This window comes from Ctenopharyngodon idella, chromosome 5, assembly GCF_019924925.1.
Source record: "Ctenopharyngodon idella isolate HZGC_01 chromosome 5, HZGC01, whole genome shotgun sequence".
NCBI lineage: Eukaryota > Metazoa > Chordata > Actinopteri > Cypriniformes > Xenocyprididae > Ctenopharyngodon > Ctenopharyngodon idella.
In genome coordinates, this window is record NC_067224.1 from 18,241,561 (window position 1) to 18,262,748 (window position 21,188).

At 45.6% G+C, this 21,188-nt stretch overlaps 1 protein-coding gene across 1 annotated transcript in view; it reads left to right on the forward strand.

The window, feature by feature from the left end:
• Positions 1-21,188, forward strand: part of npffr2a (neuropeptide FF receptor 2a) — a 33,075-nt gene that overhangs the window by 6,931 nt on the left and 4,956 nt on the right. Inside the window, exon 3 of the mRNA XM_051895582.1 lies at positions 13,931-14,030. Within this exon, the coding sequence (XP_051751542.1) occupies positions 13,931-14,030 (100 nt within the window). The remainder of the gene's footprint in view (positions 1-13,930; positions 14,031-21,188) is intronic.

A 21,188-nucleotide genomic window follows, 5' to 3' on the forward strand; every position in this document is an offset into this window, starting at 1 on the left:
CCGACAGTAGTTTTTAATTAAAGAGGGTTTGCGCTGGCGCAAGCTGTTAGTAAATCTGGCCCTTAATGTGGAAAAAAGCCTTTTTGATGACCCATGGCATTATACTGCATCTCTGTCAGCTCATGACAGATGTGATAAAACTACTGCTCATTTATAATCAACATTTCATACAATCCGCTTTCATTTAGTGAGAGCACTTGTGCAAAAAACATTTCAAGATTTTTTTTCCAGTCATTTGTGGACACTGCCAATAGCTGCAGCTTATTCGCTGAGACCTCCATGGCCCCAAAAAAAAAAAAAAAATCTCTGTAATAATCTTTCCCTGTTGTTTTGGAAGTAGATAAGATAGATGTTATCACTAAGTGATGTATTTTTAAAAAGTTGGAAGTCAAAATTAAATCGGTTGGAGGACACTGTTGACTCCTCACTATTGTCTGGTTCCTAACCCAGCCAAGGATACGGGGGAAGTACTCTGGGTTCGGGCCAAATTCCTACCCTCGGAGAGTACGCCAAATACACTATTTTACTCTATCTAATTAATTTTGAACCTGTGAAGTTAGTAACAAGCAAACAGTTTAAGAGCGATCTGTGTATGAAATGTCCCGACGTGTACATACGTTCACTATCGGGAGTTTCAGTTTAAGAAAATCAAGCTGATACGTGGCTATTCTCTCCTGATGGTTGTTTTGCTAACCCCGTCTCTTCAGTGTTTCGGGGAGCAGCAGTCTCCAGCTGGCTTTTTCACCCTTTGTCTGCTTAGCACTGCTGCCGGAGTGTGGCGCCCACCTCTTACAGAGGGTATTGGGACATTATAGGTTGTTTGGGTTTTCGGCCCCCCTGGACAGTGTTGGGCACTCCCCTCGCAACTAGTTCGGACTTTGGCGGGATTGATTTGGGGGCAAAGCCTTCAAGTATGGAATCATCGGCCTAACCCTTATCACCTTGCACCTTCAATAAGTTTGTGATTCGACATTGTTTAGGTATAACATTGAACTTTCAGAAAGGTATGCTTTCTCCAGTTAAAAGAACAACTTTTCTGGGGGTATTATGGGAATTCAATCACAATGCAGGCGTGTTGCTTCCTGCATGTATGAATCAGTCCTTGCCTTTATGGCAACACCAGGTTAGGCCAGGATATGCAGCCATACATTTTTTCTTCCCCTTGGGCAACTCTCTGCTAGTCATAAGGGTTATGTGCAGATGCATTCGTGCCCTTTCTCTGTGGAAGACCCTGGTGTTGCCTAACGTCCCACATTTGGGGCATGTCACTGTCGCAAGTCCACCATGGCTTATATCCCCCTCACGGTTGGGGTGCGGCCTTGAAGGACAACCACGTGTTGGTCTGGCGGACAACACTGGGATAGTCTCCTATATATTCTGGATTCCAGATATGAGACCCTCTGCAAGCCGTAAGGGTTATGCGCAGATGCTCCATGCCCTTTATTTGTGGGAGTCACATGATTATCACAATGGACACCTCCTTCACAAGCTGAGGTGTGGTTTTGGATGGCTATCCAGCCAACAGTCTTTGGGAGGGTGTCATTTATATGGCATATAATTGTTTAAAGTATGAGGACTGTATTTCTAGAATGGAAACACTCTCTCATATATCTGAGGAGCTACCAGGGCTAGTCCCAGGGTGGGCTGCATTTCAGCCCCTTATTCAGGGAAGCATCTCATTTCAGGGAAGTATCTAATTTTCTGTGTGGTGACAGATGGCTGACACCTATCTGCAGACCGTGAGTTCCTTCTTGGAATCTTGTTGTAGTTCTGGAAGGTTTATTGGAGGCTCCATTTGGGCCCTTGGAGTCAGCCTCAGAATAATTTCTGACTCTCAATTTGGCTCTGTCACTGGTGTTAACTTTGCTTAAAAGAGAAAGAGATTTGCAGGCCCTCTCACTTGCGGTGTGGCTTTACCTCTAGGCGCTAAAGCCCACTCCACTAGGAGTGTGGCCTCTAAGGTGCTAGCTAAGCTAAGCACCTTTACAAGATATTTGTGCTGTGGCAGGCTGGTCCTTTCCACAAACATTCATAAGGTTCTACAGTTTGGATATGGATTCAACCCCAGGATCTCAGGTCCTTCTGAGGTTAATCCTTCCATAAGGTACATGCAAAATCACCTTACCCTTTGGTCATTTCTCACAGCATGCTTTGCCTCTAGGCATCAAGCACACCACACTAGGAGTGTGCTTCTTCTTAGGTGCTAGCTAAGGTGGGACTTTACGAGATGTTTTGTGCTGCGGCAGGCTGGTCCTCTCTGTACACAATCATATAGATTCAACCCCAGGGCCCTCATTTATCAATGGTGCGTACGGACAGATTTGTGCGTAATGAGTGCGTAAGAACAGTTTCACGCAAAGTGTGTGATTTACCAACTTGTACTTATACGTAGAAATGTGTGTAAATATAAGCACACCTCTGAGCATACTTACGCAGAGAATCTAGTGGTAGAATAGCGACACTACACATAAAAAGCATTTAAGAGTGTCACAGTAAGAAATCCACATATGTCCTGTGTTTCCTTTAATTATACACTCAATTTAAAATTTGTCTAGTTTTAAACATGATGCGTAATTGGTGTCAAACCCTATAAAAGACAGCTGTGAAAAATGTTTGTCCCAGTGCAATGGCTTATCTTGCGTTATTGGAAGACTTAGCAGAGAGCGCGTTTTCCAAGATCGTGCTGATCTGCTTGGCTAGAGCACAGAATCCTCTCTGTCATTATTGCGGTGAGAAAAAAATACAATCACGTGATTTTTAAAGGGAAGTGTTGTCACCATATATGGTTAATTGGAGGCGTTTCCAAATGCTAATGACCGTGAACGTGAACGAGCAGGGTACTTACGCACATGTGGGATTTATCAACAATGATTGCTTACTAATGTGCGTAAGAACTGTGTGCGCACATTTGATAAATACAGATTTTCTTGTACTTAGGCACATTCTAAATTTTATTTGTAGGACAAAATATAGAACCTTTTCTACGCACTGTTGATAAATGAGGGCCCAGGATCTCAGGTCCTTCTGGGGTAATCCTTCTTTAGCATTTTTCACTTTGCCTATGAGGCGTGTGGAATGGCTTTGCCTTAAGACACCAAGGCACCTGTTCTAAGACACTCAGATAAGAGGTCTGTGTCGCTGCAGGCTGGTCCTTACCGGACATTCATACGGCTTACAGTTTGAACGTGGATTCGACCCCAGAAGCCATACTTCAAGCATGCCTGCACGGCTTCTTCAGACAATTATTGGCATGGCATGATTTCACATGTGCTTCAGACACCAGCACACACTGAAGGCATTCCTATAGCATCAGTATAGACTGACAGTAATTCAGTGTAAGGGACATTTCATGAGCTTCATACTTTCCTATATAATAAATTATACATTGAATACAATGTGACTATTTCTGTAAGTAAGCCCTGGTGGGATAAAATGAATGCTTTTCTTTCTATCCAAAGTACTGAATTATAATTAGATGTTTATTTATTCAGAGTAAAATGCAGTTAACATTAGACTTTTGTTACAACCAAACTGTGTACAGTCATTAAATTAGCACTGTTGTTATTTTAAAGACCTTATTAGAAATTAACAAAACCCCTTGGTTAAACAACAATTTTTTATTTTATTTTTTTAATTTAATTTTATGCTTTTGCTGTCAATGGGTGAAAACAGCATCTTGTCGTTTTCTGTATGTCTGTGAGGAAGCACTCAACAAATAGGGTCAGTAAAAATATTAAATTTGTCAAAAAAAACATTTCATATTAGTCACCCAAAACTCAGAGGAAGTACAATTGTTTCTCTTGTTCAGATTCGTAAAGGTTTCTTAGGGTTCCTACATTTTCATCCCTTTCGTTTGGGAGGTTTGGATGGTATGCTTTGGGGAGGGGCGCTCTGTTTGGTACTGCTTTTCTTAGTTTTCCTAGATAAGAAACACATTTTAAATGTGTATATCTCCTAAACTGAAATGTGTCTATTTTTAGTAGTTCACTAGCATCAGTTGTGTGTTCTGAAAAGACGAGACAAAGTCCTCGCTTGTTTTTTAATCCAATTTATGTAAATGTTCATGTTCCATTTTATTGTTCATGTTTTCATCACGTTTTACTACATTTAAGAACATTTTAAATCATTATATTTTAAACACCTTTTGTCATGCTTTAAATAAGTAGACTTTTGATGTTAACTAACATACCAAAGCACATGTAAATATCTTCATTTTAGTTTTAACTGTAGTGTGCTATTTGATAATACATTGAAAGTTAATATATGAAGAGTTTGGTTCCAAAACGAGATAAACGCCATTTAAAAAAAAAAAAAAAAAAAAAGAGTTCTTGCCAAAAGCAATATTGTGTCTGGTTGGTATTGAAAAGTCAATTTTAAATTTTACTCAAAATGCGATATCTGCATTATTCTTTCATGTTTTCTCCCTTTCTTTCCAAACTGCGGCAAACGCCAGTCTCCCTTTTCAGAATGTGATATATCCGCTCAACCAATCACAGCGCACTAATCCACGCATTGTAAACAGTAATGGCAGAAAACAGAAAAATTAATCATTTTGACGGCATTGATGAACATGTGGTGGTTTCTGTGGTGGGGAAGAAACGTAAGCCATCGAAATCTAATCATTTACGTGAGGAGATTAAGAAGATACGGAGCCCCGCACATGACATGCAAGAAAAAAAATTTAATCGTGCGCACGACTTACTATTCCGTTCCCTTGGTTTATAAATCATGCGCATGATTTATAAATCGAGGGAACGAAATAGTAAATCGTGCGCACGTTTTAGTAAATCGAGGGAACGAAATAGTAAATCGTGCGCACGATTTAGCCTACTATTTTTTTCCTGCATGTCATGTCTGGGGCTCCGTAAGATGAGGCAATCAGGAGGAGAAAAAATGCCGCTGTTGCTTGTTCCACGACAGCATCAAACTTCTGTCACGGTCCCCAAAACTGAATCATGAACAGTTTTTAAAAGCTGTTTGACCAAGAATGATTAATTCTCGAATCTGGCATTGCTTTTGATTCTAAACATCTGATAGAAAAAAAAAAAAAAAAAAAACATAACATGATTGCTATTTGAATGTTTGCAGTATAGTGACGCCCCTGGGTAGTTGCAGTAAATTCCAATGTACTCGGCAAATGTGTTGTTTTTATTTTAACCTTGTGGTGGCGCCAGATACTCTTTAATCGGTAATGACAAACAGACAATTTATAGCATTAACAAGATGACCTATTGAATTCATTTTGGAGCGAAGACTGAATGTAATTTTAGTCCAGTGCCTGTATATAAGATTAGTATTGACCAAGTTCAGAGGCTGTCATATATGTGGATCAACTTACTTTGTTGTGTATTTTCAACAGTTTCAATATGAAAAATAACTTTTATATTGATTCAATGGATTAATTGCATTTTGGAAAAAAAAAAACGTGTCATGGATTTATTGCATTTTGGGGAAAAATAATCAGTTCCCTTTCAGTCAGTCACGATCGACGTACGTCAGTAGTGACCGATGAATTGGGATATCGCTAGAGAGCCCTATCAGCTTCGAGTGAACTACAACAGGCCAATGGAGTTGGCGTGTGATATTTGCATAATGCTCACCGCCCCCGCCACTAGAAACGGGTGCGCACCAACCCGCCCGGAGGAGGCGGCTCGGCGCCGTGTATTTTTCAAAGTATGAAAAACGAGTTGAGGGTCACTTCCTCCAGGCCGCCCGCGCCGCCGGCCCGACCCGAGCGAGGTGCCCGGTCGGCGGGCGCCGTCGGATTGAGCCCCGGTCTGGAAGTCGAGTCCAGCGCAGGACCGGGAATTTCAGGCCATCGGGGTACTGGGGAGAACGAGCTCCCACGGACTTTGCCAAAAAACGGGCCTCTTCCACTAGAGACGGGGGGGTGCGCACCCGCCCGGAGGAGGTACCGATCGGACGAAAAAGGAGTTGCGCGTCATATCCTCCAGGGCGTCCGAGGTGGGTGGCCCGGCCCTGGGGACCGAGGTGGGTGGCCCGGCCCTGGGCACCGAGGTGGGTGGCCCGGCCCTGGGCACCGAGGTGGGTGGCCCGGCCCTGGGCGGCGTCGGGAGGCCGGGAAAGGAGCCCCTTCGTGGGGCAGCCTTCTCCGGAGGATCGGCCTACCTCCAGGGGGGCTCGTGTTGCGAGACGAGGCCGGAGACGATGCGCCGTCCTGGGCATCGTAGAAGGAGTCGGAGGGCATATACCAAACTGTACGGTGGTGGTTCTGGGAGCTTGGGTAACTCCCAGAAGCCAGGCCGGAGACGATGCGCCGTCCTGGGCATCGTAGAAGGAGCGTAGGGCATATACCAAACTGTATGGTGGAGGATGGGCTCACCTCCAGGGACGAGGCCGGAGACGATGCGCCGTCCTGGGCATCGTAGAAGGAGCGTAGGGCATATACCAAACTGTATGGTGGAGGATGGGCTCACCTCCAGGGACGAGGCCGGAGACGATGCGCCGTCCTGGGCATCGTAGAAGGAGCGTAGGGCATATACCAAACTGTATGGTGGTGGAGCGAAACTAGAAACGGGTGAGCAGGCACCCGCCCGGAGGATGGGCTCACCTCCAGGGACGAGGCCGGAGACGATGCGCCGTCCTGGGCATCGTAGAAGGAGCGTAGGGCATATACCAAACTGTATGGTGGTGGTTCTGGGAGCTTGGGGAACTCCCAGAAGCCAGGCCGGAGACGATGCGCCGTCCTGGGCATCGTGGAAGGAACGGAGGGCGTATACCAAACTGTGTGGTGGTGGTGCGAAACTAGAAACGGGTGAGCACCAACCCGCCCGGAGGTGCGCAAAGTCGCTCCTCGAAAAATTTTCTAAGTCCCAAAACGGAGTTGCACGTCTAAAGATCCAGGGGTTACATGCTGCTTTTCCTATCCGACCGAGATGGCCTGTCCCCGGGCGCCGTCGGATTGAGCCCCGGTCTGGAACTCGAGTCTAGCGCAGAAGCGTCGAAACGAGGCCATCGCGGTACTGGGGAGAATGTGCTCTCTCGGACTTTGTCAAAAAAACGAGTCCGTGCTCGAAAATTGCACTAAGTCTTTTGGTGTGCACTCACCCCCGCCCGGAGGATGGTCTCACCTCCAGGGACGAGGCCGGAGACGATGCGCCGTCCTGGGCATCGTGGAAGGAACGGAGGGCGTATACCAAACTGTGTGGTGGTGGTGCGAAACTAGAAACGGGTGAGCACCAACCCGCCCGGAGGTGCGCAAAGTCGCTCCTCGAAAAATTTTCTAAGTCCCAAAACGGAGTTGCACGTCTAAAGATCCAGGGGTTACATGCTGCTTTTCCTATCCGACCGAGATGGCCTGTCCCCGGGCGCCGTCGGATTGAGCCCCGGTCTGGAACTCGAGTCTAGCGCAGAAGCGTCGAAACGAGGCCATCGCGGTACTGGGGAGAATGTGCTCTCTCGGACTTTGTCAAAAAAACGAGTCCGTGCTCGAAAATTGCACTAAGTCTTTTGGTGTGCACTCACCCCCGCCCGGAGGATGGTCTCACCTCCAGGGACGAGGCCGGAGACGATGCGCCGTCCTGGGCATCGTGGAAGGAACGGAGGGCATATACCAAACTGTATGGTGGTGGTTCTGGGAGCTTGGGTAACTCCCAGAAGCGAGGCCGGAGACGATGCGCCGTCCTGGGCATCGTGGAAGGAACGGAGGGCATATACCAAACTGTATGGTGGTGGTTCTGGGAGCTTGGGGAACTCCCAGAAGCCAGGCCGGAGACGATGCGCCGTCCTGGGCATCGTAGAAGGAGCGTAGGGCATATACCAAACTGTATGGTGGTGGAGCGAAACTAGAAACGGGTGAGCAGGCACCCGCCCGGAGGTGCGCAAAGTCGCTCCTCGAAAAATTTTCTAAGTCCCAAAACGGAGTTGCACGTCTAAAGATCCAGGGGTTACATGCTGCTTTTCCTATCCGACCGAGATGGCCTGTCCCCGGGCGCCGTCGGATTGAGGTGGTATAAATAGGGGAGCAGATGCCATCGCACTCTGTCTTTCGCTTTGGAGCCATCTAGTTGTGTTCCAGCTTTCAGACTAAGAGTGAATTCTTCAAGCCTGAGAAAGGAAGATTGCATCTTGTGTTGGTGTGACGGCACTTCAGCGAGGTCACGAGCTTCCCGGGGAGCCTGAGCTTAAAGCTCTCAACTGCTGTTGTGACAGCATAAATTTCCAAACCCAGCTTGTTGTCTGTTGCGATTTGGGCCGGTTCCTCCGTTGTGTTTGGGGAGTGGTGTACCCGAACACATCGTGACACTTCCTGTGTGCTTCAGCACAAGAGAGCTGAATTTTCCCCTCCTAAAAGAGCTTCACAGATGAACCCTGCGTCTTTTTCAAGATGTCATTTCGTCTGTGCGTTACTGGATGCGGTCGTTCATTGGTCCCCGCTGACGGCCACAATCGCTGCATCACATGCCTGGGCGTTCAGCACGCTGAAGCTGCTTTTGTGGATAGTTCATGTTCTCACTGTGGGAACATGACTATTGCAGTGCTGAGATCGAGACTCTCGTTCCTTAGTTCTCAGGGAGTGGGGGTCCCCTCCCCTATGCCCCGTTCCGCCGTTTCCTCTGGCTTCGGCCGGGGTGACGGTGCATTGGCGTGTAGGCAGGGTGATCTGAGGATCACGGTCAGGGCTTACCCGGCGAGCGCCGCTCCGCGGGCCCATGTCCCCTCCACCTCACTGCAACCGGTGGTGTTGCTGATCGAGTGCGCTGGTCCCTCTACGGAGCGACCAGCCGTTTCCTTCGGCGCACTGGCGGATGACCGCATGTCGATCGCGGCATCAGAAGGTGAGCAAGAGTCCTCGGGAGATGAGGACTCGGCTGCGTTACCTCCCTCCGGGACCGTAGCGTTGTCCGAGCCTGATCCCGAGTTGACGGCTATGCTTTCCCTCCACCGTGTCCCGAACCTTCTCGGCTCGATGATTGGTACCTCGGGGCGGCCCGCGCTGGTCTCCAGCGCCCCGCCCCGAGATGCCATTCTTCCCGGAGGTGCATGATGAGGTGACCAGGTCCTGGCGGACGCCCTGTAGCGTTCATGCGAGACCTGGTCCCTCATCCGCCTTCACCAACCTGGATGGCGGGGAGGCTAGGGGATATACGCGGATTGCCCCAGTCCAGAGGTCTGTTGCGATGCAATTGTGTCCAGCGGTACCCAGCGGACACGCAGATCCAGGATTGGCCGTAGCCCACCGTCCTTCTTCGGTACAATGAACCGCTGGATCTCTTATCTCGGTATGGAACTGGATTCGGTCGCCCGGACTGCGCGCCTCACCGAGGAGCGCGTCCAGTCAGTGTTGACCTGCCTGAGTACGCTCAAGCGCAGGACAGCGGCCCCACTGAAACTCTTTCAGAGGCTCCTGGGGCATATGGCATCCGCAGCCGCAGTCACGCCTCTCGGATTGCTTCATGTGAGGCCGCTTCAACACTGGCTCAGCGGCCGGGTCCCGAGATGGGCGTAGCAGCGCAGTACGTTCCGTGTCCCCGTGACACCGAACTGCCGTCGCACCCTCACCAAGTGGTCGGACCCTTCGTTCCTGTGGGCAGGAGTTCCCCTCGAACAAGTGTCCAGGCATGCTGTGGTCCACACAGATGCCTCCGCCACGGGGTGGGGAGCCACGTACAACGGGCATGCAGCTTCGGGTCTGTGGACGGGGCCCCAACTGCATTGGCATATCAATTGCCTCGAGTTGCTAGCAGTACATCTTGCACTGGGCCGCTTCCAGGAGCTGTTGACAGACAAGCACGTACTGGTCCGCTCGGACAGCACTGCGGCCGTTGCGTACATCAACCATCAGGGTGGTCTACGCTCCCGCCGTATGTCGCAACTCGCCCGCCATTTCTTGCTGTGGAGTCAGAAGCATCTGAGGTCGCTTCGTGCCATTCACGTCCCAGGCGTGCTCAACCGTGCAGCCGACGAGCTCTCACGGCAGCCTCCGCTTCCCGGCGAATGGAGACTCCATCCCCAGGTGGTCCAGCTGATCTGGCAGCGCTTCGGCGAGGCACAGATAGATCTGTTCGCCTCCCCGGAGACTGCCCACTGCCAGTTGTTCTATTCCCTGATCGGCGGCAAGCTCGGCACGGATGCCCTGATAATCAGCTGGCCCCGGGGCCTACGCAAATATGCATTTCCCCCAGTGAGCCTTCTCACACAGCTCCTGTGCAAAGTCAGGGAGGACGAGGAGCAGGTCTTGTTAGTGGCTCCATACTGGCCCACTCGGACCTGGTTCTCGGACCTCACGCTCCTCGCGACAGCACCTCCCTGGCCCATTCCTCTGAGGAAGGACCTCCTGACTCAGAGACGGGCCACCCTCTGGCAACCGCGTCCCGACCTGTGGAAACTCCATGTGTGGTCCCTGGACGGGACGCGGAGGTTCTGAGTGATCTCCCACAAGCGGTCGCAGACACTATCACTTCCGCTAGAGCTCCTTCTACGAGGAACCTCTATGCGCTGAAGTGGAACCTGTTCGTCGAATGGTGCTCTTCTCACCGCTTCCACTATGCAGTTGATGGTAAATCGCTAGGGAAGCACGATCTGATCGCCAGGTTCTCGAGGGACTGAATCCTCCCCGGCTCCCCTCTGTACCCTCTTGGGATCTGATTCTGGTTCTTACATCGCTCCGGGGTCGTCCCTTTGATCCTTTGCCATTAGTTGAGTTAAAAGTACTGTCCCTAAAAACTGTCCTCCTGGTTGCATTGGCCTCGCTCAAGAGGGTAGGGGACCTGCACGCATTTTCGGTTGACGAATCGTGCCTGGAATTCGGGCCCGGTGACTCTCACGTTATCCTGAGACCCCGGCCCGGATATGTGCCCAAGGTTCCTACCACTCCCTTTCGAGGTCAGGTAGTGAACCTGCAAGCGCTGCCTTCGGAGGAGGCAGACCCAGCCCTAGCTTTGCACGAAGCTTCAGGACCTCAGATCAGCTCTTTGTCTGTTACGGAGGCCAGCAGAAGGGAAAGGCTGTCTCCAAGCAGAGGATGGCCCACTGGATAGTGGACGCCATCGCCCTGGCGTATGAATCCCAGGGCGTGCCTTGCCCGCTCAGGTTGAGAGCCCACTCCACCAGAGGAGTGGCCTCTTCCTGGGCGCTGGCGCACGACGCCTCGCTGACAGTTATCTGTAGAGCTGCGGGCTGGGCGACATCTAACACGTTCGCTAGATTCTATAGCCTTCATGTAGAACCGGTATCTTCCTGTGTACTCGCTTCCACCAGCCGGTAGACGCGCAGAGCCCCCATCTAGCAATGCCACTCCCGCCCCCTGGGCCGGATACGTGCATCCTTTTTACTCCAGTCAAGTTCCCCACTTGGCAAACCCTGTCGAGTTCCTCTGCCTCCCCCTTCGGCTCGGACATTGCGGAGTGTCTAATGCCAGGCCAAACCTCCGTCACCGACGTTGACGTTTGGCTGGGTTCCACATATCGTGACCCCTCCTCGTGAGTGGTCCCATGTGTGTATTTGTCCACGGTCAACTCCCTACGGCGAGCCCGTGTCTTTCCCTTAGCAGAGCCAGCTCTGCTGTCACCTGTCAGATGAGTCTCCCCCTACCCAGGTGGAGCCATCCCAGGGACTCCATATGCGTACTGCCCGCGGCCAGTCCATATGTGTACTCTCCACGTAAATTCCTCCCCTACGGGTGGGTAGTGGTCTCCGCAGCGTCCCCTACGGGTTCGCTTCCCCAGTGTAGTCTAGTTTACTTAGTGGGTATTTCGGAACAGCAGTAGACTCTCTCAGCGTAAGCTCGCCCCCTTCCCCGTCCCACTGGTGCGCCGGGTGGCTAGAGCTTGCGCTGGGCACTGGAAGGAGTTCATACTGTGGCGCTTTATTTGGGATCCCAATTCGTCGGTCACTACTGACGTACGTCGAACATGACCGACTGAAAGGGAACGTCTAGGTTATGTATGTAACCCTCGTTCTCTGAAGGAGGGAACGGAGACGTACGTCCCGTCGCCACAGTTGCTGTACCCTCACTGTAGTGCGGACTAGATTGTCTTCTCAGCGAAAAACAGAGTGCGATGGCATCTGCTCCCCTATTTATACCACCTGGCGGGGGCGGTGCGCATTATGCAAATATCGCACGCCAACTCCATTGGCCTGTTGTAGTTCACTCGAAGCTGATAGGGCTCTCTAGCGATATCCCAATTCGTCAGTCACTACTGACGTACGTCTCCGTTCCCTCCTTCAGGGAACAAGGGTTACATACGTAACCGAGACATTTTTATAATAAATCTTTGAAAATCAAAATCTGGATTTCAATTTTTAATGTTATTATAACATAAAGATGCTATGTGAAAGTTTGAAACAGAAAATAGTGGTTTTCATCTTGCCACTTTCTTTGTAAAGAAAACACATTTTTACTCAAATTAATCAAAATGGATTTATAGCATTTTGGAACTAAACTCTTCATATTTTTAATGTATTAAATTGCAGCTTCATCATTACCCAGGTGAAAAAAAGTACACTTCTATAATGTACTTGAAGTGCTCTATTTTCGTGCACTAATTTTGTACTTAATATACTAAAAATTCTTCTTTAGTAAGACTAAATACAACAAGTAATTAAATACATTTTTTTTAAATCCATAGATAGTATGTTAAAAGCATTTTAGTTTGTATGTCATGGTGTCTCAAAATAGCACTGTTGAGTACACTTAAATGTTCTTAAGATTATCTTAAGAAGTACTAAAGAAGAATTTTTAGTATATTAAGTACAAAATTAGTGTGCGAAAATAGAACACTTTAAGTACATTTTAGAAGTGTACTTTTTTCACCTGGGTACAAATGTGCAATTACAAATTTATTTAAATACATGAAGTTTCAATAAAAATTACATTAAAGTATAGTTTGCAAAAATGCTTGTCAGTACATTCAGCAGTACACTTTAACTGTATTTCAAATACAATAGAAGCAATTATGAAATCATCATATTCCTAATGTTCTAAAGTCCTAATTAACAGGGTCAAAAAACACTCTTAAGCCCAACTAACTGCATTTAATATTAATTTAAATTATAATACCTGTTCATTTTGTTGTAAATAACATGCAATTAAGTATTCAGCACTTAGGTATATTCTTTTAAAGTATTATTTCCTTAATAAGTACTCTTTTTAAAAGCATGATAAAGTGTACTTCTTTTTCACAAGGGCTATGACCATACAGTAGATGATCTCAAAGATAGATAAATGACACATGGACTAAAAGCTACAAAACTCAAATTCTGAATTCTGTGTTTTTATAAATATTTTAGAAGCAAATTCTCCTACACAGACACCCCCACCCCCACAGTGAAATATTCTTAAGCCTTTCCCTAAGCCAATTCACCTCCTCCAATCATACACAAAATAAATCAAATCCCACCAGATGGTAAGTGTGATAGCAACTGACCCACATGCTGTATACCAAGGCAAATTCGAAGGCATCTTGTTGTTCTGGCCCACAGCAGTGCGTTAATTGTAATTCAGCTCATTTCTGACTGGGGTTTAAAGTCAAATCTGGCCAAATAAACTGAACTGATATTCAGTATAGTTAACCATGACTTAGATTTTTTTATAAGGTTTTTCAATCAGTCAAAGTCTCCAGGCAAATGTTAATTATAATCTCAGTAAAAAAGGAATTTCTAATATCTCTATTTTTCAAAGGTGGTCCTACATAAAGTGCCATTTTGTCAATATGCAAAATACCATCCATTGTACATGAAATGTATTGCACCAGCTGCTTGGGTGACTCAATGTGTGCAAGATGCATGTCAAATGACACACAACATGATGAACTACATCATTGTAAATGCTATGAAAGTTCAGCAGTGCATACATAATGGGACACATTTACAATTTTAACAGACATTAATGTCATCCAATTAGTGTGTATCTGCCTGTACAATTTAGCCAGGATCATCTCTTAGTATGTGATCTCACTTTTCTCCCCAGGTTGGCCATTTGGAAGCATGGTCTGCAAAATGAGCGGTATGGTCCAGGGCATATCAGTCTCAGCCTCTGTTTTCACCTTGGTTGCCATAGCGGTTGACAGGTAATGTCATGGTAATATCACCTTCTCCCTCAGCTCAGACATTAATGATGCAATGTCAAAAGATCATATGACATAGAATGACAGTTGCTATTTCAAAAATATTTAAATAGCATTTGAGCTTGAATATTTAAAGCAATGGTTTCTTAACCTTTGTAACTCAAAGGCCCCTTGTTATCTAACATAATAAGGCGCCCCATATAAAGGCTAAGATATTTCTGGTATTTCTACTGTAATTATGACAAAGCTGCTTGTTTTCAAACTTTTTTGTGCTTTGATGTATTAAATTAAAAAAACAAAAATATATGAATCATTTTGTAATTTGTGATTTTATGTGTGTATGTTTTTTTTATTTAGCATTTTATAGCACCACAAGAATAGTGTTAAATTCTTTGGATATATTAATAATATTGTCTTCATTTAGATACTTTTAAGATATCCTGCTGCCCTCTTGGAAGTTTGCTAAAACCCCCTGTTTGAATTACTGATTTAAAGGCATATGTTAACATTTGGCCTCATTTTTAAAACATGATCAAAAAAAGGTTATGTCGTTCATAAAATCATTTTTACTTAAATTTTTAAAAGATTTACACAAAAATTCAGCTCAAGTGTTTCATGAATGATGCCTGTTGATTTTAAAATTAATTGGGCTGTAGGTAAGATACAGTTGAGTGCGGAAGTTTACATACCCCTTGCAGAATCTACAAAAATGTTAATCGTTTTAACAAAATAAGAAGGATCATAAAAATTGCATGTTATTTTCTTTTTAGTACTGTCTTGAATAAGCTATTTCACATAACAGTTGTTTACATTAAGACAAAAATATCTGAATTTGTAAAAATGACCCAGTTAAAAAGTTTACATACCCTTGATTAGTAATACTGTGTGTCGTTACCTGGATGATCCACGACTGTTTGTTTGTTTTTGTGGTGGTTGTTCTTGAGTCCTTTGTTTGTCCTGAGCAGTTAAACTGAGCTCTGTTCTTCAGAAAAATCCTCCAGGTCCTGCAAATTCTTTGGTTTTCCAGCATCTTCTGCTGTCACAGTCATCAGCTCAGTCACCAGCACCGGCACTACATTTCCAAGCGTCCCTCCCGTTCCTCACCTGCACACGATCTCCAATCACCGGCACCTGCAAGTCATCACCTCTCATCAGCACTCCCTAGATAAGCAGTCACCATCCTCATCCTCACAGTGTCCGGTCTCGTATGTCTATTGTGTTGTGTTGTGTTCCTGCCTGTTCCTGCCTGTTCCTGTATCTCCCGTTGGATTGCCAAGTAAAGACTTATTTGAATGTATCTTCTTCGTCGTGTGTTTCCTACACAAGCAACGCGTTACAGAAGACCGGACCTCCCATGGATGAATGGGAAAGATTCATCACCTGAGCCACGATTTTCTGTCCTTCACGTCCCTGTTTTTCCACCTTGCCGTCACCAGCCAGCTGGAGGATGCAACCCTGAAAACCTTGTTCTGGATCGGGGCGAATTTCCACAGCCCCAGCAACCTCACAGACACCTCCGAACTGGAGGGAAACCTTTTTGAGGTGTCTGGAGAGCAAACGGCACCGATCCAGAGCCCAGCCTAGCGCAGTTCCCAGTCAGAGACCCACCGCAGATGGAGTGAACGACTCCGCCGTGACGTCAGAGCCCGTGCCAGGAGGAGCAGCCAAGCATGACATCACTCCGGAGCCTGAGGAATATTCATCTGAGAAGAGGTCCGAGTCGGCAGTCCCATCCAGCGCCGAGGGAGTAGGTGTCGGAGACAAAGGGCTGGTCAGAAACCCCGCCCACCCGCCCGTCACTGAGAGTGAGTTTACCAACATCAACTCAACTCCTCATCTGCCTAACCATTTTATACTGTACTCACTGGTCCCACCCAGTCTCCCTCTCCCACATCCTCTCCTAGATGTTTCGGTCAGCTTGTCGTCCCAGCCTTCTTCCCAGACCCCAACCACTTCTGCAGTCCTGTCCGAGCTGTCCCCCATCAGCCCCACTGTACCACCGTTATCTCCTCTCACTGACGTGGTTACATCACGGGCCTACTGTGAGCCACCTCCTTCTGGGCGTGAGGTTCCCGTGGCTCCGCCTCCAGCTTTTGTCCTCGTCTCTCCACCTCGACCCGTCGCCCTGACTCCTCCACCTGCGCTTCTCCCTCCCTCGACATCTGCTGGGACCTTCGAGCCTTTGGCTTCATGCAGCTTCCTTGGACCGTCGGCTTCACCCGGGCTGAACGTTGCGTCACCTGCGCCACGGACTTGCGGGCCGTCCGTTGCTCTCCGGCCCTCCACCCCTACTGCTCTGGCTAGCTCCGCCCTCCCTCAGGCTTCGCCTTCACCCTCGGTCGCTCCAGCTACACCTCAGCCCTCCGGATCCCTGCATCCATCTCGGGGGGTCGTCGCTGCGGCTACGTCGCGGTCATCTGGGTCGTTGGCATCAATCCAGTCCATCAGCCCTCCATCTGCGCCGTGGGTTCCTCCTCCGTCATCGACGTCGCCTCCGTTCGTCCCCAAGATGGCGCAGAAGCCGTCACCACCATGGCTCTTCCCTCCAGCGCCACCACCGTGGTCCACCATCCTGGCTGGGGACTGGGGAAATGCGATGCATTAAGAGTCAAGAAGATGATGTGCAAGTTTTTCTTATTTTGTTTAAAGATCATATTTTTTCATTTAGTACTGCCCTTCGGAAGCTACAGAAGATGCTTACATGTTTCCCAGAAGACAAAAAAAGTACTATTTATCCTGTTTATCCAATTCAAAAAGTTTACATCCCCGGTTCTTAATGCATTGTGTTTCCTTCTGGAGCATCAGTGAATGTTTGAACCTTTTTTAATAGTTGTGTTTGAGTCCCTCAGTTGTCCTCAGTGTGAAAAGATTGACCTCAAAATCATACAGTCACTGCTGGAAAGGGTTCAAATATGCAGAAGATGCTGTAAAATCTGCAGGACCTGAAGGATTTTTCTGAAGAACAGAGCTCAGTTTACCTGCTCAGGACAAACAAGGGACTCATGAACAACCATCACAAAACAAACAAACAGTTGTGGATCATCCAGGTAATGACACACAGTATTAGGAATCACGGGAATGTAAACTTTTGAACTGGTTCATATTTATAAATTCAGCTATTTTTTTGTCTTGTGGACTATATGACTATCTGTTATGTGAAATAGCTTATTCAGGACAGTACTAAATAAAAAATAACATGCAATTTTTATGATCCTTCTTATTTTGTTAAAACGATTGACATTTTATGCAAATGGGGTATGTAAACATTCGAGCTCAACTGTATTTACCTTTTTGTTGATCATGAAAGTCTCACTGAATGAACCTGCACATAATGAGTGGCACATAATGATATAGCTTGATATTTGGTGAATCTGATAAGGACAAGCACCATGGCATTCTGTGTTGTGTCTTAGTCCACTGGAAGGGCCAGACTGTTCTTGGATTGGTTCTGTTCCTTTAGATTGGACAGCTGAGATTCCATGCCCACCTGATGTCATTGTTATATCATCACGACATGGGGCCTTTGGGGAAAGCAGTGAAATGAAAACAATCACTGTTGGATTGAGTGTCTGTTTATGTGTGTGTGTGTGTGTGTGTGTGTGTGTTGTTGCTGTAGTGCATCTGTTCCTGCTTAAAAATACCAGACGGTGAATCAGAGTGTTATATTAACCCTGATCTCCTCTTACATTTTTACACATGGAATCACATTTAATTACGTGTTAAGTAGTCATCTGAGGTCATGTTTTACACTTACAGTGTATGTTTCCTGTCTATATGATTACTCCACTGCAGCATAGTGAGTAGCATCGTTTGAAACTGATTGTTCTGGCTATCAGTATAGTGTAGATATCTATTTATAGACAATAAGGCATTATAACATACTTCATAATATACCAGAGTTGTATTGGCTGTAAATTGGCTGCATGTAGTACTGCTTCAAATACATCCATTACTAAGTAGTGCATAAAATCAATTATACTGCCATTAAAGCAAACTCTAGTCTAGTCTGACCTCAGTTTTCATGTTTTTATTCTGACCATTACTATGAAATGTACAAACCCGATTCCAAAAAAGTTGGGACACTGTACAAATTGTGAATAAAAAAGGAATGCAATAATTTACAAATCTCATAAACTTATATTTTATTCGCAATAGAATATAGATAACATATCAAATGTTGAAAGTAAGACATTTTAAATGTCATGCCAAATATTGGCTCATTTTAGATTTCATGAGAGCTACACATTCCAAAAAGTTGGGACAGGTAGCAATAAGAGGCCGGAAAAGTTAAATGTACATATAAGCAACAGCTGGAGGACCAACTTGCAACTTATTAGGTCAATTGGCAACATGATTGGGTATAAAAAGAGCCTCTCAGAGTGGCAGTGTCTCTCAGAAGTCAAGATGGGCAGAGGATCACCAATTCCCCCAATGCTGCAGGCGAAAAATAGTGGAGCAATATCAGAAAGGAGTTTCTCAGAGAAAAATTGCAACGAGTTTGAAGTTATCATCATCTACAGTGCATAATATCATCCAAAGATTCAGAGAATCTGGAACAATCTCTGTGCGTAAGGGTCAAGGCCGGAAAACCATACTGGATGCCCGTGATCTTCGGGCCCTTAGACGGCACTGCATCACATACAGGAATGCTACTGTAATGGAAATCACAACAGGGGCTCAGGAATACTTCCAGAAAACATTGTCGGTGAACACAATCCACCTTGCCATTCGCCGTTGCCGGCTAAAACTCTATAGGTCAATAAAGAAGCCATATCTAAACATGATCCAGAAGCGCAGGCGTTTTCTCTGGGCCAAGGCTCATTTAAAATGGACTGTGGCAAAGTGGAAAACTGTTCTGTGGTCAGACAAATCAAAATTTGAAGTTCTTTTTGGAAAATTGGGACGCCATGTCATCCGGACTAAAGAGGACAAGGACAACCCAAGTTGTTATCAGCGCTCATTTCAGAAGCCTGCATCTCTGATGGTATGGGGTTGCATGAGTGTGTGTGGCATGGGCAGCTTACACATCTGGAAAGGCACCATCAATGCTGAAAGGTATATCCAAGTTCTAGAACAACGTATGCTCCCTTCCCTCTTTCAGGGAAGACCTTGCATTTTCCAACATGACAATGCCAGACCACATACTGCATCAATTACAACATCATGGCTGCGTAGAAGAAGGATCCGGGTACTGAAATGGCCAGCCTGCAGTCCAGATCTTTCACCCATAGAAAACATTTGGCGCATAATAAAGAGGAAGATGCGACAAAGAAGACCTAAGACAGTTGAGCAACTAGAAGCCTGTATTAGACAAGAATGGGACAAAACTTGAGCATTCCTAAACTTGAGCAACTTGTCTCCTCAGTCCCCAGACGTTTGCAGACTGTTATAAAAAGAAGAGGGGATGCCACACAGTGGTAAACATGGCCTTGTCCCAACTTTTTTGAGATGTGTTGATAAGTTGAACTTATTTTTCCCTTAAAATGATATATTTTCTCAGTTTAAATATTTGATATGTCATCTATGTTGTATTCTGAATAAAATATTGAAATTTGAAACTTCCACATCACTGCATTCCTTTTTTAATCACAATTTGTACAGTGTCCCAACTTTTTTGGAATCAGGTTTGTAAACGTAAAGATGTATTGAATAAATCACTGGCCCTATCAAAATAAAATTGATTTCATGGCCATTGTGCCTCACATGTAAATATGAAACTAGTCAGAATTGATTTCTTTGAAGGTTAAAAAGTCAGTTATTCAAAACCAATCTGCATAATTATGGTTTTTAAATCAACTAGCACTGTAGCACAAAATAATGGTATTGCAATATGGGTAATACTGCATTGAAGCATATACTTATGCGCCATAAACAGAGTGCACTGCGTATAACAATCTAACAAACTAACAGTAGGGTGTGCTTTCTGGCACAGCATGCAGAAGTACATTTGGTATGGCATAGAAAATATATGTAAATGTTCCAGATCTGCAGAGGAGGGTGTGTTGTATGCTGTATATAAGGTATTCATGGAAGGTACTCCCACATATCACTAGAAGAGCCTGGAAGGCAGGCATTTAGGCACTGAATACTGTGTACTTACTTTTTGTAGTACATTTGTAGTGTAGATTGATTTGTATCCTACCCAGTATTTATTTAGATAGTTTTGTTGTCTATTCTGCAGATAATAATAGTTTACAATGACAGTCACTAGGTGCATAAAGCTTGGGTGCACCAAGAAGATTGCTGTAAATTATCAGTTTTTTAAATGCTGTCACATTCAAGAATTGTTTTGAGCTTTTGTACAAAGTTTCCACATCAGTTACTTTTCCACATTAGAGATATTGTTAATATATCTCATTTTGTTTTGTTTCTTTTAAGAAAGTGTCTTTTTAAAGAGTGGTCTTCACAAAAGTGCATCTCTAAAGCATTAAATTAGTATTTATTCTTTGTTTTGAACCTTTCTTTAAGTGGAGTGTATTTTTTTTTTATGCTAATTAACACTATTAGGCTGACCTCTTGATTTAGAGGGGCAATGCTGGACCTGAGGAAGAGAAATTACTTATTATTATTAGATTATGTAAATATTGATTTATGTTAGATGGGAATCCTAGTTGTAGTGAGGTTGAATGAAAATATGCTTTAAAATGCCAATAAGCTTTATAAAATGCTTATTTTACTTATACAGTCTACTAAATGTAATGAACTGAATATAAATTTCCTGAATATAAATTTCCATGCATTTAACCGAATTCAGCACAGTCTTCTCGCCCAGTGTAAAAGTCCTGGAAAGTGTATGACTATAAAATGCAGACTTGCATTCTCCCAGTATCAGCACTGGTACCATTTCAACGCTTGTATCACTCCACTTGCGGCGACTGTCATGGCAGTCAAGCGAATTTACCATATTTTTTATAAATACTACTGTTGTTATCTGACGAAATGTAGTTAAGAGTTTTTTAGGCGAGAATGTAGAGAACTTGCCCTTCTGATATTTCTTTTGATCAAACTCATTCTTCAATTACGTTGTTACATTAATTATTGTCATTAAGAAAATTAATGATATTGCAATACTTGGTTCTGTTCTGTTTACCCTAAGGGGGGTTATCGCTGCTCTCCCTGCTCTTATCCATGCTAGGCTGCATGGATGGGCAGGGAGTTTTT